Source organism: Carassius carassius, chromosome 36, assembly GCF_963082965.1.
Source record: "Carassius carassius chromosome 36, fCarCar2.1, whole genome shotgun sequence".
Taxonomy (NCBI): Eukaryota; Metazoa; Chordata; class Actinopteri; order Cypriniformes; family Cyprinidae; genus Carassius; species Carassius carassius.
In genome coordinates, this window is record NC_081790.1 from 23941316 (window position 1) to 23969083 (window position 27768).

General features: G+C 38.6%; 3 protein-coding genes across 3 annotated transcripts in view; 2 read left to right on the forward strand and 1 right to left on the reverse strand.

Annotated features, from left to right (window-relative positions):
- LOC132117439 (protein unc-119 homolog A-like) overlaps positions 1–1650 on the reverse strand; it is a 31630-nt gene extending 29980 nt beyond the window's left edge. Inside the window, exon 1 of the mRNA XM_059526728.1 lies at positions 1209–1650. Coding sequence (XP_059382711.1) covers positions 1209–1500 — 292 coding nt within the window. The 5' untranslated portion in view covers positions 1501–1650. The remainder of the gene's footprint in view (positions 1–1208) is intronic.
- A 2526-nt stretch (positions 1651–4176) lies between these two features.
- Positions 4177–7587, forward strand: LOC132117440 (beta-crystallin A1-like). The gene is made up of 6 exons (XM_059526729.1): positions 4177–4259; positions 4420–4492; positions 5206–5324; positions 5414–5555; positions 6536–6678; positions 6885–7587. Exons 2-6 carry the CDS (start codon positions 4448–4450, stop codon positions 7030–7032), a joined length of 597 nt encoding a protein of 198 aa, XP_059382712.1. The 5' UTR covers positions 4177–4259; positions 4420–4447; the 3' UTR covers positions 7033–7587.
- A 647-nt stretch (positions 7588–8234) lies between these two features.
- Positions 8235–21166, forward strand: LOC132117441 (carboxypeptidase D-like). Its single transcript, XM_059526730.1, has 21 exons — positions 8235–8970; positions 9745–9947; positions 10040–10182; positions 10254–10420; positions 12264–12607; positions 12693–12884; positions 12953–13135; positions 13235–13317; positions 13462–13552; positions 14098–14243; positions 14343–14512; positions 14589–14864; positions 15066–15261; positions 15758–15896; positions 15970–16101; positions 16371–16466; positions 16572–16633; positions 16728–16859; positions 16956–17141; positions 18970–19066; positions 20875–21166. The coding sequence occupies exons 1-21, from the start codon at positions 8378–8380 to the stop codon at positions 21084–21086; spliced, it is 3843 nt and encodes a 1280-aa protein (XP_059382713.1). The 5' UTR covers positions 8235–8377; the 3' UTR covers positions 21087–21166.
- The last annotated feature ends 6602 nt before the right edge of the window (positions 21167–27768 follow it).

Genomic DNA, 27768 nt, shown 5'->3' on the forward strand with positions numbered 1-27768 from the left:
CTGGTGTTCATTCTTCATCTTCTTTTGAACTTAGCTTGTATTAAAACACTTGATACACACATTTTTCCTAAACTTTCACTCCTTTCCTTAATCATTTAAAGAAGAGAGTCAGGTCTTTTATACATGATACAAAAATTATATAATGATACGCTTATGTCCTGACTGTAAACAAAGAAAGGTGGCTTCCATGATTGAGAAGCATATAATTTTAGGAAGTGAAAATATTTTTCATGTACTTTACATAATTTATACACACACACACATTTCAGGAGTGTTTTCAAATTTGGTTTCAGTAACTACTTAAGTCACATTACAAGTTCACTAATGGAAAAGTTAACCATTGGACCTCAAGGGTTTTCTTCTAACCATCGGTGGAAAAAATTACAAAACTGTACTTATAATTTTATTGTAGATCTATATATTATAATTATGGCCACAAAAAAAAATATGATAGATGCAGGAAGAAGGGCCTCGACACACAAGTCCTATTAATAATTTGCTAACTGGTTGGAACTGATCAGATATTTATATAAAAAGAAACATTAATTAATAAATAATCCAAATACAAACTTTTTAGGAGGCACTTCTAATAGCTTAGTATTACATGCAGCCTCTGCATAAAGGTTCATGGGATGTGGATGTTGTATAAGTCATTGTCATGGGCCTTAAAAACAGTAATGGAGGGCTTATTGGACACCTGTTACCTAACTGTACTTAGGACCGCAAGGCTTAAGGTTAATCATAGTTGACCCTTAGGAAATGACACTGTCCATGCCATTTATTTCTTCCCATTTCCAAAGTCATTCAATAGCTGATAAATTCAATTTCAATAGTATTACAAGAGGTCATATAACCCTAATAAAGACCTCTGAGGATCTGAGCTACATTGATGCACAGTAATGTAATATGTGCTCACAAAGAGATCGAGATGTTGATGATGGTCTGTATAAAACCCAATTTTTGTCTCAGTTTGCTCCTCAAGCAAGTAATTTTTCGGTCTTTTTTATTAAAGAGACTCGGTGATCTAGAATTGCTACAAATATGGCGTATATAGCATAGTGAAGTGTTCATAAACGAGAGGATCTGTGATTACTCGAGTCTACTGAAGCCTGCGTTGATACAAAGCGCAACCGATTCAATAAATTTGCGACAATGTTCGATGTTTGGCGAAATGTTTCGAGCGTGTACCGATCCACTCGGTCACTTACTTTCAGTGATCTTCTGTAATCCCAGCACATCCTCCGGGGAGATCGTTTTGTTCGCAAGCAGTTCCTCCTCTGTGGTGACGGGGACCCCGACGTCTGTCGTGTTGCAGCCCTTCTTGACTTTCATGGCCTCGGATAAATCAGGGTTCGAGTTCGCTGTGCTGCCGCGGATGCTGTGGCGGTTATTGCCGTCGCCGGTGTCTCCGCTGCTGCAACTACCGGGATTAACGCCGCCGGACTTCTTAGAGCTCGATGGGTCCTGGCTTTTGCCTGTGCTGGTACAAGAATAGCTCATTATCCGTTCCTCCTCCTCCACCCCCCTGCTCCCCCGGTCTAGCAAAGACACAAAACAGTCACCCTCCCACACCCGAAGGGCTGAGCAGGTCGCCCGCTTAGAGGTATTTAAGTCCCCCTCTTCTCTGCTCGATCTGACTCTCTCTGGCGCTCCAACTGAGGGACGTACCACTGCACGCCGGAGGGGGTCGCTTGCCGGTCAGTGGCGCACGGTGACAACAGATCATACTGTTTTACTAATGAAAAAAAGCACATTGAATGCAGCGCGCTGTATTTCTAAGGAAATAGTTTTAGATAAAATCAGTCGTCGAGTCTGGATTGAATTAGTCATTCTAACATGTAGTGTGCGTCGGATATCTGTTTCGAATGCTCCCCCGTTTGTTGTGTGGTATGATCCAAATTGGTGCGTGAATTGTGTGAACGTGCATTAAATAGAACTCAAAACAAATCTAATAAATAAAACAGAAATGCCATCATATACGAGACGTTACTCCAATTATTTATAGTTTAAAATAAAAGCAAAAATATATGCAATAAAATATGTATTTTTTTACTTTGAATCTAAATTTTTTTTGTAATTTATTTTAAGTATACTTTGACATGTATAATTGATGTCAAATTCAACACTCTTAAAAATACAAGTTTCCATAAAGGTTTCCCAAATAAATTTTTAATTAACAGTTCTTAACTTAGCCCCTTTTTTCTTTTAAGAAAAAAGTAATATATATATATATATATATATATATATATATATGATTTAAATAATATTTTGCCACCATAAAGTATTTTTACTGCAATAAAAAGTTCTCGATGGAACCATTTATGCCAATAAACAACGTTTACTGAATTTAGCATTGAAGTTATGAGGTTCCATAAGAGGACGCCACACGACAGTACAACAAAAAACGACCCAACCTTCGATATAAATAAAATCAACATTTCATTCATTTATAACAGAGAATGAGACACTGATTTCTAAACACTATGAAGAATAAAATAATAATTCAAGTAGCCAATTCACCAAATAATACAATTATAAGACCTTGTATTTTCATGCTTTTGGTTTGCTTTAAAAATGATCACCAAATTATATAATAATGTTATCGAATTAAATTTTACCATCTTCACATAATTCAAAAAACTCCCTTTTAACCAATATAGTTTTGCTTAGTGATATAATAGGCCATTATATTACATTATGATGCAAAACTAAGATAGAATCAAACCTTTATAGCTTAAAAGACATAACAAAAGCATGAACAAATGTCATCAGCAACACATTTATATTACAGTAATGTTCATACAGAGGTGAGTTTATTCATAACATGACTTGAGAGTGTGTGAAGAGGACACACTCATTTCATCTCATTGGCCTGCTGAGCTGGCTTGTCTCTTTGTCTTCACACTGTGTCTGCTCTCATCAGCAGAAATCCACACACACACACACACACACACACACACACACACACACACACACACACACACACACACACACACACACACACACACACACACACACACACACACATGCACATACAGACATTTTTACACACAAGAACTACATTTGACACACACACACACACACACAAACAGAGCTTAACAGATACACATGTCAAACACATTCGACACACACACCTCCACCCTGGACAACAATGTGCTGACTGCAGTCTCTGTACGGCCATTGTTTTGCAAAGAGACCTGGGTCGAGGTCGTGAGCTGAGCATCAGAAGTCATTTCACAATGAATGTTAAAGCTGTTCAGTTCAGTTCATTTAAAATCACTCAGACTGAAATGTTCAGGTCTATACACTGTTAAAAATCATTTTTTACAAGAAAACAATTAACCAGAAATTTAGTAAAAAAATTAGCAAAATAAATCCTACACCATTTTTTTCAATGTAAAAGTCTACTAGTACATAGTTTATCTAAAAACCCATGAATTGTTCCTGAATTTAATGTAAGTTTTGTTGGAACACAGTAGTTTTAAGACATTTCAGGTGTGGTAATATTATATTTGTCTGTATTTAAAGTCAAGCAGTATCCGCTTCATCGCTTTATGAAACACACTGATTCATATTAGCATCTGCATAGCCATGTTTTTCATTTATGGGCCAGAAACTCATCCGCGTTACTCATTGCATTAATCAGACATCACCTCCGTGATCTGACCAAACCCCAGAAAACATGTCAGCAGCGGCTTGAACCTTGCACTCAGATGAACTGGAGACTTAAGACTGGAAATATAAATATTCATTATTGTTAAGATTATTGTCATTTCATTGCAGGCATTGTAAATATCGCAGGCAAAGTAAATATATTTCAAAGCTGTTTTAAATGTAACCATCTCTGTAAAGAATATAACAAATATTGTCGCAAAGATGTCTTCGATTCAAATTCGAAAAGGCCTGAAATAAAAATCTCGAGTTACAGTAAATAACCCGTTATGTAATTCACATAAATATAAACTATAGTCAGATACTGGTATGCATTGCTACCTTTATAGAGTAAAAGTGAGGTGATCATCAGGGAGCACAAGAGATGGGCGTACGCTGCTCACTTCATTGTAAAGAGTATGTGGAGGAAAGAAAGGCCTACAGCTCAGGTCAGAAACAAAAGGCATCCAAAGCAAAATGCTGACAGCAGCCGGGTCTGTGAGTAAGGGAGCCCCAATGAAGCGGCGTCTGTATAAATAGCCCCACAGATGCCTGAGCAGGAGACCGCGTGGTGGACTCCCCTCAACGCACACAGCTCATTCTATTGGGTAAACACTTGTACTGTTTTTATTGTGGTTGATTTTTCTCACAGTAGGACAAGTTAGTGAAAATAGAAATGAATGAAAATTGATCATCATGTATAGAATTTTATAGATGTTGAACAATGTTTGTGGTCCAAACTCTTCTGACATGATTCCTTGCATGCAGGTCAGTCAGCGCTGAGATATCTGAAACAATGGCTCTGACAAACCCAATGTCAATGCCCATGGGACCATGGAAGGTGAAGAGATTTTATTTTATTGAATTTTATTTTGAAGAAAAAATGTGTATTATATTATTTGTATTTTATTTTAAATAGAACATTTAATTACACTTTTTGTCACTTATGCCCACCAAGCATTTATTTAATCCCCCCCCCAAAAAGATAAAATAATATGTTTATTCGACAAGGATGCCGTTTTTCTGTCCATCAAACATCGTAGTTCAATATCCACAAAAATTTAAGAGGAAAAATATTTTTATTATAATTAATAATATTTGAGAGGCAATAAAAAATGTAGCATAATATCAGCATATTAGAATGATTTCTGAAGGATCATGTGACACTAATGACTGGAGTAATGGCTACTGAAAATTCAGCTTCACATCAGAGGAATGAAATATATTCTGAAATATATTCAGATAGAAAACAGTTTTTCAGATGGTAATAATATTTCAGAATATTACTATTTTACTGTATTTCTGATCAAATAAATGCAGCCTTGGTGAGCATAAGACAGTTCTTCCAAAAAAAAAAAAAAACATTAAAAAAATCTTAGTGACATATGATTTTATTTTAACGTTTTTATTTTCAACATTAATTTATTTGAAATCATTTAAAACCATTTTTAATGCAGCTTGGAACAAATTAAATGGGTATCTAATTAAATCATCACTAACCACATGTTGAACTAAAGATATTTGTGTGTATTTACATATTTCTTTCTTTTTCAGATAACTGTTTATGATCAGGAGCATTTCCAGGGCAGACGTTGTGAATTCACCGCTTGTTGCCAGAACATCATGGAGTACGGAATGGAGACTGTCCGCTCCCTGAAGGTGGAGTGTGGCGTGTGAGTAAAAGCAAGCATCGTCAATTTACTAGAGTAAATCTCTTTTCCTCTTTCCAGTCCTGTCTCCTAATCGTTTCCTCTGACTCTAGCTGGGTAGGTTTTGAGCACTCTACCTTCAATGGCCAGCAGTTCATCCTGGAGAAGGGAGATTACCCTTGCTGGGAGGCCTGGAGTGGCAACAATGCCTATCGCATTGAGAGGATGATGTCCTTCCGCCCCATCTATTCTGCTGTGAGTGAGACCATCTGCACCCAGGACACACAATACACCCATCATCAGACTCTCTGATCAACACCATTTCTCAACACATTGACATTTTTTGACATAGTTGTAGACACATGGCATAAAATTGAGAATAATAAACTGAATTTGAATTGAACTAGCAAACAAATTGCATAAAGCATAATTAAAATATAATTAATAGAAATATTAGAAATATAAGCCTAAATTATTAAAAAAATAAAATAATGTAAGAATGTTAATATGTTAATAATCAACGTCTGAAAAGCTAAATGCTTATTTATTTATTTACATTATTACTTTTTAACTTGTGTTTACACCAGGGGTATAATAATAAATATTAAAATAATAAAATATCAATCACTTTTATATAAAATATTAATAATCAGTGTCGGAAATGCTACATTTATTTATTTACAAAATTTCTACATTTATGCTATCATACACAAAGGGGCATAATGCGAAATATTAGAAAAATAAGTCTAAAATATTTGTTGCAAAGCTATAAATAATCAAATATAAATCTAATTAATCTATTTATTTATTTAGATTATTTACATAAGTTACCATACAAACAGGGTACAATCAAAACATTAGAAATATTAATTTATATAATATTTATATATATATATATATATATATATATATATATATATATATATATATATATATATATATATATATATATAATAAATATATATATATATATATATATATATATATTTAATTATTTAAATTATTTAATTATTTTAATTATCCAAAATCTTGCCAGTTTTGTTGTGCTTGACTAATTGGTAAATTCAGTTTCTATTTGCAGTTTCATTTGTTCCAATTCAACATCCTGTGGGATGGGGCCAGTTTAATTCAAAATGCAAGCCATGAACTTAAAGAGAACCAGGTCTTCGAATTAGATTTTCACTCAACAGGGCATTCAACAAGTTGTATGTCTACCTTTCTTCATTCTGAAACAGATGCACAGTGATTGCCGTATGACGCTTTTCGAGTGTGAGAACATGACTGGAAGGAAGTGGGAGGTGTGCAATGACTACCCCTCCCTGCAGGCTATGGGATGGTGCAACAACGAGGTCGGCTCCATCCAAGTCATGAGTGGCGCGTAAGTACGATTGCCTGAATGGATTTTAATCACCTGATCACTACGTAGGCTGGTTTTCTGGTTTCTTCTCTTATGCTGCTTTTGATCTGTATCTGAAAAAGCCTGACGTCAGTGTATTCATCACTGCATTCGTAAATGTTGGAGAAATCAAACGCTCCACTTGGCCTCCATGGTAACATGCCGCCTCTCTGTCCCCATTTCTCTAGCTGGGTATGCTACCAGTATCCCGGTTACCGTGGTTATCAGTACATTATGGAGAGTGACTGCCATGGAGGCGAGTACAGGCACTACAGGGAGTATGGCTGCCACGCTCAGACCCCTCAGATCCAGTCTATCCGTAGGATCCAGCATTAAGAGGAACCAGTTGTGTCCTTCCCCTTTTCCCTCCCTTCTTCCTCCTTTCTGAGCCCTTCAAACTTCAACTTCCTTCATCCCTCTGTTCCCAGCCTTGCAAGATGTTTGTTGACCCGGACGGCAGGCTGGTATACTGGTGCTACACTAATGTATCAAGTCCACAGCACGTTTTTTACCCACTACACGAGGAAAGAAAGACAAACTATTGACGGCAGCAATGATGAGAAGAAAAAGTCCTGTATGATGACAGCAGAACGGACATGGTGCGGTGAGAAGACGGGAGCGTTGCTCTTCTTTCGTCATGACTTGATCATCATGATCATAGCCGTTGCAGTTTCCATGGTCAACTTCTGTATGATATTTGATGAATAAAGAACATGAGCATAAAATCTAAAGAGACAAACAAAAAAAACCTGAATAATTGATATAAGCTTACTGTGGCGTGTGGATCTTTCCTGACCTGAAATGAACATTAAAACAAACCCTGAACTCTCACATCAGTTATTTTCAGAAAAGGTGTAATGAATTGTCTAACATTAAAATTTGAAATGAAAAGATATGTCTCAGAATTTACATTAAAACAACAAGAACAGCCTATTGTACTCACTTGGCAACAGATGGGCCTCTAATTTAATTATATGTTGTTTAATTACATTAAATGTAAGTCAAGTCACCTTTATTTATATAGCACTTTATACAATACAGATTGTGTCAAAGCAGCTTTACAGAAATAAACAGGAAAATAGTGTGATAATAATGCAAGAGTACAATAGTAAACACTCAATTTACCAGTTAAAGTCGGTTTATTATTGATGTGACGTCATCCAAATGTAATCCACTAAATCACCTTTCAGATGCTACTTTATCAACATATAAAATGACTGTAAATGAAATAGTGGTAATGTGAAAACATTCTAAATGTGTGTGTGTGTGTGTGTGTGTGTGTGTGTGTGTGCGTATATATATATATGTGTATAATTAAAGAAACTATGACATAATTACATTATACATTATACATAAAGTATGCAAATTCAATTTAATCTTAATGGTAAACACCCCCCCCCCCCCCAAAAAAAAGGAAAATTGACAACCACCCCTTAAGAAATGGCAGTGGTTTAATCCAGATTTTAGTTTGACCCTGTGCAAACCTATTTTAAACTGATTGTGCCAAGTGCAATCTATTAGTGTTCCTAATTTTGATTCAATGCGTTTAACCTGCACATTGACAGGCTAGTGATCAACAATTTGTGATGGCTCAACAAAAAGCAAACGAACGATAAAAAAACTAACAAAAGATAAAAACAAATTAAATAAATAAAAACTACTAAGCAACTACAATCACATAATGCATGCGTTATGGCTCATTTTGCCGCATTTTTTAATAGTTCTGCACCAAATACTCGGTTTGCGACTCACCGACGAATTGCATGAAGAAACATACAAAGGATATTACAACTACGCTGACATGACCGATCGTCTTCAGCGTTTTTCTCTAAAGTACGCGCATATTTGCAGCCTCTTGAGCATCGGACAGTCGGTCGATGGAAGGGAGCTTTGGGTCATGAGAATAACAACGAGTCCGACGGCGGACGTACCGGGGAAACCGAGGGTCAAATATGTGGGCAACATCCACGGGGACGAGGCTTTATCGAGACAGCTGTTAATGTACCTGATCGAGTATCTGTTGACTAAGTATGGCCGTGATGTGAGTGTAACCGAGCTGGTGAACCGGACTGACATCTATATACTGGCCAGCGTGAATCCTGACGGCTTTGAGCGCGCGGTGGAGGGGGACTGCACCGGCAGCAGCGCGGGCCGCGAGAACACCAAACATCATGACCTCGATAAGAGTTTCCCAGACCGGGATGAGTCCTTCAGTAAGACCCCAGAAGACCTACCGGAGGTCACAGCTGTCATGAAATGGATTCTTGAGAAAAAGTATGTTTTTGCTTTGTAGTTTTAGTAGTCTATTTCTCTATACAGTTGTTAAATTCAAACAAGGTTTTAAAGGCGTATTATTATTATTACTACTACTACTATTATTATTTATATAAATTTACAAATGTTTTCATCATTTGGCACTGACAACCTCAATTAACCTTGCCATTAAAATCCATGTCACTAAAATTATTTGATATTTAGGAAGGTCAGTAGGGGTCTTCCCTTTTGATTTTCTTGTCACATAACAAATTGTCTGACTGCAAATTGGTTCTATCACACTGACTTCGATTTAGCAACAAATAAAAATTAAACCACATTGACATTATGATATTCAGTTGACTGATTAAAAATACTTTTAAATAATAATTAAAAGAAAATTTGCCATGGCAGCTAACTGAACACTATTTTATGTGGAAGCATTAAGGCCTGGTTTCACAGACAGGGTTTTCACAGACCAGAGGTTAAATTTACTAACTGAAAAAAAAAAAACCTGAACTAAAAAATTAACTGGAAAAAAATTAATAAAATGAGCCTAACTAGTAATAAATTGAAAATAACAAAAGTGTAAAAATGTAAAAATGTATTACTATTAGAGGAATTGGCTAACATTTTATTCTAGCCTGGAAAATACAAAATCTCTTATTCAGAGATGAAACCAATTATTCAGTGGTGCAATGTTCTCTTGCTGCTTATCTGAGATTTTCACAAGTCAGATCTTTACTCAGAAAGTGTTTCCTACCATGCTAGCTTCCTCTGTGTCGTCTTTTCAAGGTTTGTCTTGTCTGGTAGTCTACATGGGGGCTCAGTAATGGCCACCTACCCCTTTGATGACGGCAGTTCTTATGCAACCTCAGGGCTGACAACAGATGTTGCCGTGTTTCACCATTTAGCACAAAGCTACACTGAGAACCATCCCATTATGAGGTCGGACAATCCTGGTTGTCCTGGCGTTCCAGAAAAACACTCGGGAGATGGTATCACAGTTTGACATTTAAATCAGGCCTTGTACCCAAGTGGGACTCCATTGAAGTTTGGTTTAATGATTTGGTGTCCTGTGTGTGCACAGGGGGAATGCAGGATTACAACTATTTCAAAGGGAACTGCTTTGAAGTCACTTTTGAGTTGAGCTGCTGCAAGTATCCACCAGCTTCTCAGCTTTTCACAGAATGGACCAATAACAAGGATGCCCTTTTTGCCTACATGCACCAAGTGAGTTGACTTCAGTGTTTTGTATAGTCCCACGAATTGCCTAACAAACCTTATTTCACTTCTGTTTATAGGCTCATATTGGAGTGAGAGGTTTCGTAATGACCAGATCAGGCTTTGGTCTCCCAGATGCAACAATCTCCGTTTCTGGAATTGATCACAACATCACCACTTGGATGTTTGGTGATTATTATCGCCTGCTGCTTCCTGGAAGATATGACATCACTGCCAGCTCACCTGGGTGATTTTATATTTAGATGAATAAAAGAATTATGAAACTGAATTGGTCCAGATTAAAGGAACACTCCACCGTTTTTTGAAATAGGGCTTATTCACATTATTTCCTACATTTAGATAGGTGGGCAAATGCATTTTTGTGTCAGTGCATGCATTGTTTTAGTTTGACTGGGTCGGCGTTAGCTTAGCTTAGCACAATGAATGGAATCCTTTGTTGCCAGCTAGCATGGCCTGAGTAAAAGTGATCAAAATTTTAAAAAAAAACCCACCTAATTCTTGTGGCCTGCGTATTCACAACGAGTACAAATAGCGATCCAGATTAACACTAGGCTATTTCCTAGGCAGATATTGACTTGGGACTATATTATGGGGAAGCACAGGCGAAGCACTGCTGCTTAGGCGAAGCACTGCTACTTCGGTGCAGAGATATCACGCAACACATGAAATCCCAGGAATTCCGTCAACATAGCGGCGTGCAACGCGTCAAAAAAAACAGAAGAAGAAGAACATACCGGCGTGACCTGCACCGAGTGTCTTCGCTTTTGGATGATTTATTTTGAGAAGTTACAGCAAACATGGTTATTACCTGCTTAGCAAAAGGTTGTGAGAACAAGCAAAGGACATACACGAATGTAATGTTTCACAGAATTCCACCTAATGTGGAACTGAGAAATAAATGGCTAGCAGCTCTGGAGATCTGTAGTTCAACGCCTCTCAACAAAATAAAGCAGTATCGTGTTTGCGAAGAACATTTTGCACCAGAGGACTACTTTGAAAACACAGGAAGAACAAAGTGCATATGTAAGTTGTCTTTTATTTCTCTTCCTATATAACCTATATTGCCTGTGAAAACATCAACTCTATGTGAATACAGCTATAATATGGGTTGATCTATACATGCGTCATGATTAAAATAATCACTTACTCTGTGGACAGCTGTCCATTTGGTCCATTCGGCGTGGGGCGTTTTTTCCAGTTCACTTTGTCACACCGGAAAAAAAATTGAGTACTGCAGAATGGATCAGCGCCGTGAAATCCTCTGTAGATGTGACACAACTTCGGGCACGCTCATCTTGATCTGACGTGTTGAGCCTGGTCATCAATGGCAAAAACATGTCCCACTCTCTACAGCATAGACACTCTATTTCCGTCGGCATAGATTGGCATATTCCCCCACATTCACACCACCAGTTCATGTTGGCTCTCATCACGAGCGATCGCAACCTCCTCCTCCTGTCGTTCTATTTCCAAAGCACGCAGCTCGTCTTCTGTAAACTCTGGTTCAAATAGGTATGGTTCTGGTTCTTGACTGTCTGAGAAGTCACCCTCTTCGTCTCTCTCAAAATCAGCCATGTTCATCGCCATTCGTGTACTGTAAGGAAAATAGCCAGGCAGCTACTATTCACGCCGGTATGTTGACGGAAGTCGTGGGATTTCATGTGTTGCGTGATATCTCTGCACCGAAGTAGCAGTGCTTCGCCTAAGCAGCAGTGCTTCGCCTGTGCTTCCCCATAATATAGTCCCAAGTCAATATCTGCCTAGGAAATCGCCTAGTGTTAATCTGGATCGCTATTTGTACTCGTTGTGAATACGCAGGCCACAAGAAGTAATTAGGTGGGTTTTTTAAATTTTTTTGATCACTTTTACTCAGGCCATGCTAGCTGGCAACAAAGGATTCCATTCATTGTGCTAAGCTAACGCCGACCCAGTCAAACTAAAACAATGCATGCACTGACACAAAAATGCATTTGCCCACCTATCTAAATGTAAGAAATAATGTGAATAAGCCCTATTTAAAAAAAAACGGTGGAGTGTTCCTTTAATGGAATTTCTCTTGTTTCCTTCAGATATCTTTCAAATACTGTCAAGAATGTGCCAGTGATTGAAGGCAAAGCCACGCTGTTAAACTTCACTCTTGAGGAACCTATAGAGGAGATGTTAATGCTAGGACCCTCTGAACAACTTGTACTAAGCAGTGAAGGTCTGAACACACCTGGGCCTCCCGCCTCAAGGTCTCCAATCCATACTTTGGATTTCCGATATCATAGTTATGATGAAATGGAGATGTTCTTGCAGCTGCTAAGTGCTGTCCATCCTTCCATCACGCACCTGATCTCTGTTGGACAATCAGTGCAGGGCAGGAATCTTTATGTAATGGAGATATCCACCAGTCCTGGTGTTGATCAGAAAGGTGCGGCTGCGTATGGTAACATGCATATAATATAAACCTATTTCTCAACTGATCATCTATGTGACAATCTTTTTACTTCATCCAGGCAAACCAGAGGTCATGTTTTTGGGTAACCTGCATGGAAATGAGTTTATTGGACGTGAAATTCTCCTAAACCTGGTTGAGTACTTGTGCCGCAGTTATGGCAGTGATCCATTGGTCACACGTCTGGTCAGTAGTACAAGAATTCACATCATGCCTTCTGTGAACCCAGACGGGTATGAATTGGCACTAAAAGGTATGAGCAAACATATTGGCAGGTTGTTTCATTTTTGTCTTGTATTTACCCTCATTTTCTTCTCGTAGCTCACAATGAACAGGTTTCAGGAGACCTAAGTATTATTGGACACGGTAACAGTCACAGTGTTGACCTGAATGCAAATTTCCCTCAAAAGTCAGGATCAGGAGCTACTGTTGAAGCAGAAACTCAAGCAGTGATGAACTGGATCAAGGATCACTCCTTTGTACTGTCTGCAAGTATACGTGGAGGTACAGAAAGTGGCCTGGTTTTCTCTTTAAAATGTTAATTTGTTTTTTTTTTTTTTTTTTTTTTTTTTTTAAATCAAACTATACTGCTGTTTTCTCTAGGGTTTAGGGGAGTTGTCTACCCCAGCTCCATTGACTCTGTTGATCAGGACATGTTTAAATCAGTTGCAAAAGCCTATTATGCGGTAAGCATATTATATATGTTGTTGAATTTTATATAATGTAAAATTTTTGTCATTTTATTTACTTAACTCATCAGCTGAAAACTCAAGTGCTTGTATCACAAACCTTTTTTTAAGTAGTCCAATTCTGTTGTCATTTCATTCCAGCAATCTCAGGATTTTCAAGAGCCTCAGGCTTGTGATGTGCCAAGAACCAGAGAGAAAAAAGGCATTAAGCACCATCCTCCAGTAGTCACAGGTCAGAGTAAAGCATAATCTCTGATTTATTTACTGCTCAAATGTTTGGGGTTGGTAAGAGTAGTAGTATTTGTTATTGAAAGACTTGAGCATATTTTAGCCTATTTGACCAAGGATGCATTTATTTGTTCAAATACAGTAAAACAGTAATATTATGAAATATTAAAATTTTGATTGTCGTTTATACCTGTGATGGCAAAGCTGAATTTTCAGCAGCCAATACGCCAGTCTTCAATCACGTGGTCCTTCAGAAGTTATTCAGATAATGAAGAAACGTTTTGAGCTATCAATGTAAAAAACGGTCGTGCTGTTTTAATATCCTAGGATCATAGGATTCTTTGAATGGAACGTTCAAAAGGATGGTTTTTATTTGAAATAGAGCTTTTGTAACATTAAGTCTCTTTACTGTTGCTTTTGATCCTTTTAATGTGTCTTGGCTGCATAAAATTAATTTTAGCTATTTTATTTTCTAATGGTTTAATCATAAGTGCACATTCCTATTTCCAATGGAAATCAACATGGTTTTTGGCTTTTGCATGTTGATAGGAATTGATCTGCTGACTTGGGCATATCACAGCACAGACACTTTAGCCGTTAACATTGGTCTGAGCTGTGAACTGCTTCCACCAGAGGATTTGCTCTCAGAATACTGGGAGAATAATTACGGAGCGCTCTTGCACTTTATACAACAGGTAATTCGTTCTTGATCATGATCAACACATTAGTCATTTTCTTGGGTGAGCTATTCCATTTAAAGCTACGCATGGTTTGTGTGATGTCCCTTATGTCAGGTTCATTTCTTTGTGAGGGGTATGGTGACTGATGGTCATTCTGGCAAAGGCATTGCTGATGCCACAGTCATGGTAGAAGGCACAAGCCATCATGTCCACACCAGCAGCACAGGCCAGTACTGGAGACCTCTGGCTACTGGTTCTTACCATATCACCGCTTCTGCTCCAGGGTGAGAAATGGGCAAATGAACAGAATTCCAGTTATAAAATGGGTCAGCCATTATGTTTTCTGGGATCGTTCCACAGTTATACTTCAATATCATCATCTGTCCGGGTGTTGGAGACTCAGGTGGAGCAAGTGGACTTCAAGCTGACCAGAGATACATTGCAGCCATCTGTTGAGGAAGGAGAACAGAAGAACTTTGAGAAACTGGTGGAGTGGCTTCTAGCCCCTGGTGAGTTGGATCAGTTGGTCCGCAGTCTTCTCCCTGCTCAGACTTACCGGTACCGGAACTACAGGGAACGCTCTGAGTTCCTGCATGGATTGACCTTAAACTTTCCTCGCATCACACGGCTGTACAGGTATGTAGTACTGAAGATGTGTCTTTGTTTCTTAGCAAGCACCGCTAACCATCTGATTAAGACTTGAGATGATTGGGCTGTCTAAAACTGCATAAGCAAGACATCATGTAGCTCATGGGTGTTTATTGAATTAAATTGGAAGGTAAATTGTTGTGACACTTCAGGTGTTGTTCTATCTCTTTTTCCTCTTGCTGGGGTCAGCTTGGGTCAAAGCACTGAAATTAGAACTATCTGGGCTCTTGAGATCGCTGGCAATTTGCAGCTCCCTCAAGCTGGTGAACCCAAGATCCGTTTTGTGGCCGGAGTCCATGGTAATGCAGCAGCAGGTCCAGAGTTGCTGCTTGAATTTGCTTCTGTTCTCTGCCTAAACTATGGCAGGAATCCAGTCATCACCAAGGCAAGCCTCACAAAACCTCGCAATAAACCCATAATCCTTCAGTTATTCACTCTGTGCCTTTGTGTGCCAATTTCCATTTGAAAATTTAACCCTTTTTTTTTTTTTTTTTTTTTGATGCAAAGGTTTTGCAGTCAAATAAAGAGGCTGTTATGTTGCTAAGCCAATAGAAAATATGTAGGACATCCAACATATTGCATCAAAATAAAAAGTTTCTTTTTTAATTAGAAACCTTACAGGGCTTATATATATATAAATATATACATACATACATACATACATAAAACCTGGGCTTGTATTTTAAATTAAATGCATTCTTGTATTACTTTCACTTTGAAGGATACATGCTGTGCTGCCTTATAATTAGGCCAAAGGAATTTCTTCTACCTTTCAGAAGATCTAGTGGGTCTGGAGTGCATTTATCATTTAAACTGCTCACTAGGTTTAGAGAACGGAGTTTGTGTATCGGTCACTACAGTTTTTGTTTCTTCTTCCTTAGCTGATTGACAGGAGCAGGATACTGATTCTCCCTTGTGTGAACCCTGATGGTAGAGAGAAGGCAAAAAAGGGATTCTGCTCATCCAGTGAGGGGTACACCAACGCTCATGGCACAGACCTGGACACTGATTTCTTCTATGGTCAGTCAACACTCAGCAGTGAAATCATGTCATTGAGCACTTCAAAGCTTTGAAGGTTTGTCTTCATACTTAGGCAATGCATCCACACAGCCAGAGACGCGTGCAGTGATGGATCTGATTTATGGAGGGGGTTTCTCTCTCTCAGTAGTGCTAGAGGGAGGCTCTCTGCTGGCTACGTACCCCTATGACAGGCCTAATCAGCATGGTAACCAACAGCACAAAAGATATATTTACACTATAAATGTTACCTATTCTTTGTGTTTGGGAAGTATTAAACTCTGATCCAACACAGTTTATGCTTGAGTGATTGGACTTGTAATTTTCATCTGGCCTTTTTGGAGGAATAGACTGTATGTTTGATGGTATTCGTGTCAGAAGAAATTTCACATGCTCAAAGTCGTGTGATGGCAGCTGTAGTGGAAATTTCGTTTTAAACAAGTAATTAAGAATTTGATTTTAATCATGACTCCACAGCACAAAATGAGGAGACGTTGAGATATTTGGCCTCCTTGTATGCCAGCAATCATCCTTTAATGCACTTGGGTAACTTGGGATGTACAGAAAAGTCAGGTACTTTCAAATTTAAAGATTAAAGAAAAAATATCTGCTAGAATTACATATAATTGTGGAATCATCCTCATATCATGCTTTGTGATTTGAAATGCAACCCAATAGAGCATATCCCAGGAGGGATCCTTAGGGGTGCGGATTTCAGCGCTCACACTGGCAGTATGAAGGTACTGGAGTCATTTCAGATCATCTGAATAGCATAATTTTCTGTATATTCCCAGTTGTATATCTTTTAAGAAAATGCAAATCTTGCTCTTTCAGGACTTTAGTTTGGATGTTGGCGTTTGCCCTGAAATTACGGTATACATTGGCTGTTGTATGTTCCCATCCGAACGTCAGCTCTTCTCGCTGTGGATGGAGAACAGACTGCCTCTTTTCCGCATGCTGCTGGAGGTGGACATTTGAAATACCTTTTATTTAATAACCAGAATTTCAGGTAACTTAAACCCCTTTTGTAATTCATGTTTTCCTCTGGTTTAATCTTTGAAGGTTCACAGAAGGCTGAGTGGTGTTGTGAGGGACAGTAAAGGCCATCCGGTGTCGGATGCTGTTGTTGTGGTGAACGGCTTTATGAATGTTCATGCAGACAGTCAGGGTCACTTCACCACTCTCGTGGCTCCAGGCACACATCAGCTGCTGGTTCAGGCCCATGGATATCAGCAAGAACTCCAGCAGGCAGGTTCTAGTTTACTAACTGTTTTAAAGGGGTGTTATCAATGTTACACTGAACAAAATTATAAATGCAACACTTTAGTCTTTGCCCCCATTTTTCATGAGTTGAACTCCAAGATCGAAGACTTTTTCTATGTATACAAAAGGCCTATTTCTCTCAAATATTGTTCACAAATCTGTCAATCTGTGTTAGTGAGCACTTCTCCTTTGCCGAGATAACCCATCCACCTCATATCAAGATGCTGATTAGACAGCATGATTATTGCACAGGTGTGCCTTAGGCTGGCCACAATAAAAGGCCACTCTAAAATATGCAGTTTGTACTGCAGGAATGTCCACCAGAGCTGTTGCCCACGAATTGAATATTAATTTCTTTACCATAAGCCATCTTCAAAGGGGTTTCAGAGAATTTGGCAGTGCATCCAACCGGCCTTACAACCGTAGACCACATGTAACCACACCAGCCGAGGACCTCCACATCCAGCATCTTCACCTCAAAGATCGTCTGAGACCAGCTACCAGGACAGCTGCTGCAACAATAGGTTTGCATAACCAAATAATTTCTGCCCAAACTTCTCAGAGAAGCTCTGCATGTCCTTCGCCCCACGTGTCTCAACCTGACTGCAGTTTTTCATCATAATCGACTTGAGTGGACAAATCCTCACATTCGATTGCATCTGGCACTTTGGAGAGGTGTTCTCTTCATGGATGAATCCTGGTTTTCACTGTACTGGGCAGATGGCAGACAGTGTGTATGAGAGATACTGTGACGAGATCCTGAGTCCTATTGTTGTGCCATTCATCCACAACCATCACCTCATGTTGCAGCATGATTATGCACGGCCCCTTGTTGCAAGGATCTGTACACAATTCCTGGAAGCTAAAAACATCCCAGTTCTCGCATGGCCAGCATTCTCACCAGACATGGCACCCTTTGAACATGTTTGGGATGCTCCGGATCGGCGTATATGACAGCGTGTTCCAGTTCCTGCCAATATCCAGCAATTTCGCACAGCCATTGAAGAGGAGTGGACCAACATTCAACAGGCCACAGTCAACAACCTGATCAACTCTATGTGAAGGAGATGTGTTGCACTGCATGAGGCAAATGGTGGTCACACCGGATACTGACTGGTTTTCGAAACCACCAATACAGTAAAACTGTACATTTTATTGTGGCCAGCCTAAGGCACACCTGTGCAGTAATCATGCTGTCTAATCAGCATCTTGATATGCCACACCTGTGAGGTGGATGGATCATCTCGGCAAAGAAGTGCTCACTAACACAGATTTGTGAACAATATTTGAGAAAAATAGGCCTTTTGTGTACATAGAAAGTCTTGGATCTTAGAACAAACAAAAGTGTTGCTTTTTTTTGTGTGTAAAATGTATAAGGTGTACATATATATATATATATATATATATATATATATATATATATATATGTATGTATGTATATGTTAAATTAATACACTGCCCTTCAGAAGTTTAGGGTCAGTAAGGTGTGGTGTTTTTTTTTTTTTTTTTTTTTTTTTTTTTTTTTAAGAAACGAACATGTATTCAGCAAAGATGAAATTATGGCCACTTTTGATCAAAGACATTTATATAGGATAATGATTTGTTTTATAAAAATGCTATTTGTTTCTATAGTGTGTGTGTGTATATATATATATATATATATATATATATATATATATATATATATATATACATATATAATATTATTTTTTATTATGTGTAATAAGAGTTGATAACACTACTTCTGTCCAGTAGGTGGTGAAATTACACACACATTACTATCATCTCATTATTCTTCTTCCTGTGGTTTTAGGTGAATATATCCTCAGACAAAGTGACCAGCCCCATTGTGATCGACTTTACAGCGGATGCGGCTTCCCAAAGTCAGACAGTCTTTGTAATTGCCACAGGTATTAAAAAAAAAAAAAAAACTTGTTCATCCTAACACTTTTTTTTCTGTTTCCAGTGATCTTATTGGTCAAAAAAATCTTATTCTAAGTTACTATATGCAAAATATATACAGGTGCTGGTCATATAATTAGAATATCATGAAAAAGTTGATTTATTTCACTAATTCAATTCAAAAAGTGAGACTTGTATATTATATTCATTACACACAGACTGGTATATTTCAAATGTTTATTTCTTTTAATTTTGATGTTTATAACTGACAACTAAGGAAAATCCCAAATTCAGTATCTCAGAAAATTAGAATATTGTGAAAAGGTTCAATATTGAAGACACCTGGTACCACACTCTGATCAGCTAATTAACTCAAAACACCTGCAAAGGCCTTTAAATGGTCTCTCAGTCTAGTTCTGTAGGCTACACAATCATGTGGAAGATTGCTGACTTGACAGTTGTCCAAAAGATGACCATTGACACCTTGCACAAGGAGGGCAAGACACAAAGGGTCACTGCAAAAGAGGCTGGCTGTTCACAGAGCTCTGTGTCCAAGCACATTAATAGAGAGGCGGAGGGAAGGAAAAGATGTGGTAGAAAAAAAGTGTACAAGCAATAGGGATAACCGCACCCTGGAGAGGATTGTGAAATAAAACCCATTCAAAAATGTGGGGGAGATCCACAAAGAGTGGACTGCAGTTTGAGTCAATGCTTCAAGAACCACTACACACAGACGTATGCAAGACATGGGTTTCAGCTGTCGCATTCCTTGTGTCAAGCCACTCTTGAACAACAGACAGCGTCAGAAGCATCTAAAGACAAAAAGGGCTGGACTGCTGCTGAGTGGTACAAAGTTATGTTCTCTGATGAAAGTAAATTTAAAATTTCCTTTGGAAAAAAGGGTCCCAGAGTCTGGAGGAAGAGAGGAGAGGCACACAATCCACATTACTTGAGGTCCAGTGTAAAGTTTCCAGTCAGTGATGGTTTGTGGTGCCATGTCATCTGCTGGTGTTGGTCCACTGTGTTTTCTGAGGTCCAAGGTCAACGCAGCCGTACACCAGGAAGTTGTAGAGCACTTCATGCTTCCTGTTGCTGACCAACTTTATGGAGATGCAGATTTCATTTTCCAACAGGACTTGGAACCTGCACAAAGTACCAAAGCTACCAGTAACTGGTTTAAGGACCATGATATCCCTGTTCTTTATTGGCCTGCAAACTCACCTGACCTTATTGTGAAGAGGAAGATGCGATATGCCAGACCCAAGAATGCAGAGGAGCTGAAGGCCACTATCAGAGCAACCTGGGCTCTCCTAACACCTGAGCAGTACGACAGTCTGATCGACTCCATGCCACGCCACATTAATGCAGTAATTAAGGCAAGAGGAGCCCCAACTAAGTATTGAGTGCTGTACATGTTCATACTTTTCATTTTCATACTTTTTAGTTGGCCAAGAAAAATCATTTCTTTGTATTGGTCTTAAGTTATATTCTAATTTTCTGAAATACTGAATTCGGGATTTTCCTTAGTTGTCAATTATCATCAAAATTAAAAGAAATAAACATTTGAAATATATCAGTCTCTGTGTGTAATAATATACAAATTTCACTTTTTGAATGAAATTAGTGAACTAAACTTTTTGATGATATTCTAATTATATGTCCAGCACCGTTGTTGTTGTTAATTTTATTTTTTTTAATGAAATGAACTTTTAAAATTAGGCTGTAATGATCAATTTGACTACTGCTTGAAAAATCCTTCACGAGTGAACCAAACTAATAAATGTAAACTGTTCTGAAATTCTTCATTCTCATCTAGCCTCTTTGATGAGTGTCTTGATCTGCGCTCTCATCATCTGGCACCTTCGCTCTTCCAAGTTCAGCCGCGTAAGAGACGGGGTTCGTTGGTTGCGTCGTAAGAGGGACGTCCTTCAAATGGAAGGAATGGCCTCAGAGAAGTCACCCTTGCGACAGGAGTTCCTGGATGAGAGCGAGAGTGAAGATGACCCTTTCCTTGTGGAGAGTCGCTGAATGTGCTGTCAGTGTGTTCAAGAATAAAATGAACAACACATGCAGATCTGTCAATGTTTAGTAAACGGTGTATTTTGCAACCTTTGGTCTCCTATATGTATTTAGCAAGCTTGCTAGTGGTGGATGCACAGTTAGGTGTTTAAGCATGTAGTGCATTGGATTAACAGCAGGTAGCAGTAAAGCACCTAGACATTTGACAAAATAAATGTTTAAGGGATTCTGTGTGGAGGGCAGAGGAGCTGAACACCCAGCGCCAACTAATACCTGGGGCCAGTTATATATATAAAAAAAAAAAAAAAAAAGCCAGTATCCAAATACCAAGTAAGCCAGGTTAATTTTAGTTAGTCTGATTTATGTCATCTGATTTGGTTCAAAATAATTCAGACTAATTGAAACAAAGCCTGGCTTGTTTGGTAAAGTTGTTTTAAGAAACAGGCCTCTGGACTCTGATGGCTTCAGAGTTGAGTCAGAACAATGTCAACTAATATAATAATAGAAAATTCTGACTGCATAACAGCACAGTATACAGGTGACAATATGCTCAAAGATTGCAACTTGCAATAAAACCGAAAAGAAAGAGGACTGTTACATCATATAATGGCTAAGCATCGCTGCCACTGTTACCAATAAAGTTCCAATCCCTATTGATAAATTGTGCAAAGGCAACATATTGAGGTGTGCTAACTATACTACTTTACTAAGTGATCAGACTTAAAGGGATAGTTAACCCAAAAATGAAAATTACCTCATGATTTACTTGCCCTCAAACCGTCTTACACTCTTAGAAGAAAAAAAAATGGTGGGTTATTATTTTTTTTTAACCCACATGCTGGGTTGAGCCTGTTGGGTCATTTTATTGGGTTGTTTTTAAGATTTTTTTTTAACACAGGTGCAGGGTAGTGTTTTTTTTTTTTTTTTGGTAGCATCTCACCATTAAACCCACAGAAGAAGACGTCTTTCTGTAACTGATTTGCAGGGTAATTTGTTTCTAGCCAACTGTTGGGTTGAGCCTGTCTCCAACGAAACAATTGCTGAGTTGCAGTCAGTGTGCAGGCTTTTTGTGTCTTTTACAGGAAAGAGTAGTTCTCAGCGCCGCAGATTTGGTCAAATCGAATTTTGATAAAGGTTTTGTATACATTTAATTTTATTGTGCTGTAAATTAAATTCTGATATGCAACGCAACATAAAGATGAGGTGTTAGTCAGCTCTGACTTTTGCCTTGCATTACATAAATAGGTTTTATTCGTTATAATGCTGAGGTTAATTTAATTTGATGTTAAATCATTTTCATGAGTACTGTTTGTTTATGGGCAGGTTATGGAGTCAGTCACAGCATCTTTCAGCTTTGAGTGAAAAGTGAATCGTTGGTCTGAAGTTTGCAGTTGCCCTGCGAACAGCAGCCTTTCACCGGCTCCGATTTTGGTGACACACCGACACACACTAGCACTATTAACCCAGCATGTCTTCTGTCCAATATTTACCCAGCTCTAGGATGCCAAATAACCCAAGTTGGGTTGGTTTTAACCCATCAATTTTATTTTTATTTTTTTGTCGATGTATCTGATTTGCTTCTTTCAGATGGATATAAATAGAGTTAATAAATAATAATAAAATAATCATAATTATTAAATAATAATAATAATAAAAAAATCTTGTTTGTTCCATGCTTTATAATGGCTGGGAAAATGTTTTGAGATTTATAAGCCTAAGAAAAGTGTCCATCCATCACAAAAATTTCTCCACGTGGCTCTTAGATGACTCTCAATCTAATTGATGCATTTGTGTAAGAACAATATGCATTTTTAAAACTTTATAAACTGTAATTTCTAGCTTCCACTAACTGTCATATGCACATACAGTACACGAGAGTGGCATTCCAGCAGATGAAGCAGGCTTAGCCTAAACTCCAGTGAGAATATTCTCATTTAAAAACTTAACACCTAATGTTAAAATGTATGTTTTTTAATGTATCACTCTCCCTTTAAACACTTTGGTTAGTTCAAGAATATTTTTTGCAATTTTATATTATTTATTTGAAAGAGTGAGAGTAGTTTTCCTTTTCCGTATTATTCAACTGGTCGAGGCTGATAAGGGATTTAAAATTATAAAGAGTAATTAGTAATCCAATTCCATTGTTGATAACTTTTTTAGAGCAAGTTACCCAACCCTGCTGACAACCATGTTTACTTACAACTTGTAAGTAAGCTACTGTACAAGTGTGGGTCTACAAATGTCCTGTTTACACAGCAGTTTACAATAGTCAAGTCACCTTTATTTATACAGGTGCTTCTCAATGAGTGAGTACTGTCTGTATGAACCAAAACTGTAAAAGGAAAAAAAATAATAAATTGACCTCCACTTCCCACCATTTTAGAAATGTGAAATGTCCAAAGATGACCGTAGCAAAAACATTCGAAATTTCCTCGACCTTTTGACATATTGTTTTATAAAATTGTCTCTGTGACCATGTTTATGGTCATTGTTCTATAAAGACATACTGTAATCCAAAACGTTCGTGTTCGTTTTGCTCACATTCAGAGATGTTAGTTTCTCTACCTTATCCAAGTATGTGTTCTCATTATTGTTGTGAATGAGGCCCAGAACTACAATAATTTGATGATTCAAGATTTTTATTCGTCACATACATGATTATATAGAGCATATGTTAACAGCAGTGAAATGTGAGTAAATATGATCAGTGCAGACGTTGTGTGTGTTAAAAAAGAAAGCAAAAGTAAGTAAAGAAGTAAATAAAAACAATCTATGAGGAGCAATCTGGGCTGCGTCTGAATTCGACGACGTCATCTTGGATCATATATCTTGGATAATAGATGTGGAGCTGTGGGAAGACACGCAGTCATGTATGTAGAGAAAGTAAAGCAGCGGACTCAGGACACAGCCATGTAGGGCTCCTACATTCAGGGTGAAGGAGCTGGAGATGAACTGGCCTACTTTCACCACTTGAGGTCTGTTGGTGAGGAAGTCTTGAATCCAGTTGCAGTGTGAAGAATTCAGACCAAGGTCTATGAGTTTAGAAGCTGGCTTTATGGAGATTATAGTATTGAAAGCTGAGCTGTACTCGATAAATAGCAGCCTTACATAGTTTCTGTTATTGCTGTCAATGTGCATGAGAGAAGAGTGAATGATGTGAGCGATGGCATAATTAGTGGAACTGTTGGGGCGATAAGCAAACTGAAGAGGGTCCAAAGTATCCGGGATGGAGGAGCAAGTGTAGTTTTTTACCAGTCCTTCAAAGACCATGACTATTGATGTGAGGGCAACTGGATGATAGTCATTCAGACAAGAGGGTTTATTGTTCTTATGCACAGGGATGATGACAGATTTTATAAAGGAGATGGGAACCACAGAGGTAGCAAGAGACTCATTAAAAATGGATGTAAACAAACCAGAGGGCTGATCAGCACAGGACCTTAGAGCATGGACAGAAATCCCATCGGAGGCGGCTGCTTTCCTGACATTCACTCGCTTTAGAGCCCTTCCGAACCTTGTCCTCTGACACGCTGATCACATGATCCGTGCTAATCGACAGACTCGCGATCGTTTTCAAAGCGGCCGTAGAAAGAGTTCAGCTCGTCAGCCAGCGATGGATCTGTTCTTATCTCTGCAGAGGATTTGTTTCCAATGGCATAGATGGTCCTTAGTCCCTGCCACATACGTCAGGAGTCATTGAGCTTAAAATGAGACTCTATTCGTTCCATGTATCAGTTTGGCAGCTCTTACTGCACCTTGGAGAGCATAGCACGATGCTTTGTACTCGCTCATGTTTCCCTACAAAAGACTGGCATTGTAAGCAGCAGTGCGTTTGTTTACTGCTGCACCGATTGTTCTGTCCACACATGGTTTCTGATTACAGGAGGTCCTTATAGTTATTGTTTCAGTTGCTCTCTCGGCTAGTGTGTTTCCAAAGCTTAATGCTACATCGTGAAGTTGCTAACGTCAGATAAACTTGCCCAAAAGCCGTCTGTAGCATGGCTTCTGAGAGGTGGTCCAGCGCGTCACCACCCTCTGCACCTTTGTTTATATTCCGGTGTGAGGAAAATGGCGGCATGATCCGATTTGCCAAAAGCCGGTAGTGAGTGAGCTTTGTCAGCATTGTTAAACTGAGAGTAGCAGTGATCCAGTGTATTCAGTCCTCTGGTTGGAGAGGAAAAATGTTGATAAAAGTTCGGCATAACCTGCCTGAGGTTGGCTCTGTTAAAGTCCCCAGCAATGATAATAGCAGCATCAGGATCTTTTTTGATGTTGCCGATGAGCACATCATAAAGCTTAGACAAAGCCAAACCGATGTCTGCTTGTGGTGGGATGTAAACAGCAGTAACGATGATCGATGAAAACTCCCGGGGCAGATGGAATGGGTGACAAATAATGGATAAATGTTCCAGATGAGGCGAGCAGGAGCGCGACAGAATGGAGATATTCCTGGGGTCACACCATTTCTTGTTAATCATGAAACACACTCCTCCACTTTTGGATTTACCGGCATCGGCTGTTCTGTCCATCCGTAAAACAGAGAAGTTTCAGATGGCGTTACAGCGGTGTCCGGGACCGAGGTTGTGAGCCATGTTTCAGAAAAAAAAAACAAAGGATGTTACAGTCCCTAATGTCCCCTTGGAAAGTTATCCTGGCTCTAAGATCATCCATTTTATTCTCCAGAGACTGGACATTGGCGAGCAGAATGCATGGTAGAGGAGGACTGAGAGCTCTTTTCCTCAGTCTGTTGCGAATCCCAGCGCGTTTCCCACGGTGTTTCTTGATCTATCACCCAGGTGGGCATTGTTCATCTCTGCGTCCTGGAGAATCTCAGATGGCCACAATGAATTGGAGGATAAAATGTCCTGAAACAGGTCAGATAAGCAGTGTCCAATGTCCAAAAGTGTTTCTTTGTCATAAATGATCAGTGCAGACATTATGTGTGTTAAAAAAGAAAGTCAAAAAAGTCAAAAGTAAGTTAAAAAGTAAATAAAAACACAATCTAAGTGGAGCGACCTGGACGGCGTCCGAACTCGACGGCACCATCTTGGAAAAAAAGTTAAGTGACGTGAGATATAACCAAGTATGGAGACCCATACTCGATTTGTGCTCTGCATTTAACCCATCCAAAGTGTACATACACAGCAGTGAACACACACCCGGAGCAGTGGGCAGCCATTTATGCTGCTGCACCCGTGGAGCAGCTGGGGGTTCAGTGCCTTGCTCAATGGCACCTAAGTAGTGGTATCGCCGGCCCGAGACTCAAACCCACAACCTTAGGCTTATGAGTCAAACTTTCTAACCATTAGGCCATGACTTGGTTTGGCCATTGCAACCAGAATGCTGAGTCAATTAAATATCATTCAATTTCATTTTCCCGGTTTATTTTCTCAGCATAGGAGTACATTTCCTATGGTGACAAGTGCTGGTAATTGTTGGTTTCTGATAAACCATAAACAAATAGAAACAATTACTATATACAAACATTAGCACAAATCATACATTAAGTCTAAATCAACTTTAATAAATCCAGTACGTCTCCAAGTTCAAAGAGAAACTGAACATAGATAAATATAAACAAACAAATCACATTGTGTATAATCAAAGAAGCTAGTTAATTAACATATTTTCCTTGCACTCCATTTGGAAGGGCTCATCCCTATGCACTAATCCCTTCAAAGGGTTTACCGTCCGAAATGAAAGCTTCAAAGTTTTGAAGGGTGTAGGGGATCAAATTACTGTTCCTTGAAGTGCCCTTCTGCATCATCATCCCGTGCCCATATGGAGGCACCATCATCATGGAAAGAATCAGCGCAAAGAATCATGGGGGGCCAAAGTGTCCATCAGTTGTTCCCCTTTCAAAATCCTTAATTCCGAAGAAGAACCCCCCTGGGTTACCAAGGGGTTCTCTAGCCTACAAGATTCTGAAGGACTGAACTTCCATTTCACAAGCACCCTGTGGCTTACTTAGTAAAAGGCCACAGGAGTTCTTATCAGGACTCAGTCAACAAATCAGATGACAGCATAATTTTCTACAGCCGCCCCCAAATGTGTTAACATATTAGCATACAAGAAAATTCACAATACCACTTAATTTGATAACATATTGTACAATTGACTTTACATGCATGAAAACTACAGCCATCTTAACCCACTGGAATATCACTGAATCCCTATACCATTAACTACAAAAACTCTAACAATTGTAAAGTCAAGATTTGTATATGAGGAACTAAATGAAAGGTACCAACTTTACCAATATATTAAATGGAGATAAATTATTATGAAATAATGTAAAGGTGGAAACCATGACTATGGGGAAATACTAGACTAAAGGATTCATCCAATGCTGCCACAACAGGATACTAGATAAAAGAACAAAACTTCAACAGAACAGTTGCAGATCACAGTACAGGCCATAACAGAACTGGAAGAAGTGGAGGCCATGGTTCTGGAGGGGTTGTATATGGAAGTAGAAATGTCAACTGTTCTGATAGAATCCCAGAGGTAAAACAAGGCTCCAACAGCACAAATAAGATTAGCAGAAATCATACATTAAATCTAAATCAACTTTAACAAATCCAATAAATATCAAAAAGAAACTAAACATACCTCAGTATAAACAAATCACATTATACACAATCAAAGACACAAGCAAATGAACATTTGAGAGACAGCTTCTCACACAAAA

Bases quoted from the DNA above. Each gene is read 5' to 3' on its own strand.
- LOC132117440 (XM_059526729.1), top strand. From the start codon at position 4,448: ATGGCTCTGACAAACCCAATGTCAATGCCCATGGGACCATGGAAG. The intron at 5,556-6,535 runs GTGAGTGAGACC...ATTCTGAAACAG, and splicing joins TCCGCCCCATCTATTCTGCT to ATGCACAGTGATTGCCGTAT. The intron at 6,679-6,884 runs GTAAGTACGATT...CCATTTCTCTAG, and splicing joins ATCCAAGTCATGAGTGGCGC to CTGGGTATGCTACCAGTATC.
- LOC132117441 (XM_059526730.1), top strand. From the start codon at position 8,378: ATGCATGCGTTATGGCTCATTTTGCCGCATTTTTTAATAGTTCTGCAC. The intron at 9,948-10,039 runs GTATCACAGTTT...GTGTGTGCACAG, and splicing joins AGAAAAACACTCGGGAGATG to GGGGAATGCAGGATTACAAC. The intron at 16,467-16,571 runs GTACTTTCAAAT...GCAACCCAATAG, and splicing joins GGGATGTACAGAAAAGTCAG to AGCATATCCCAGGAGGGATC.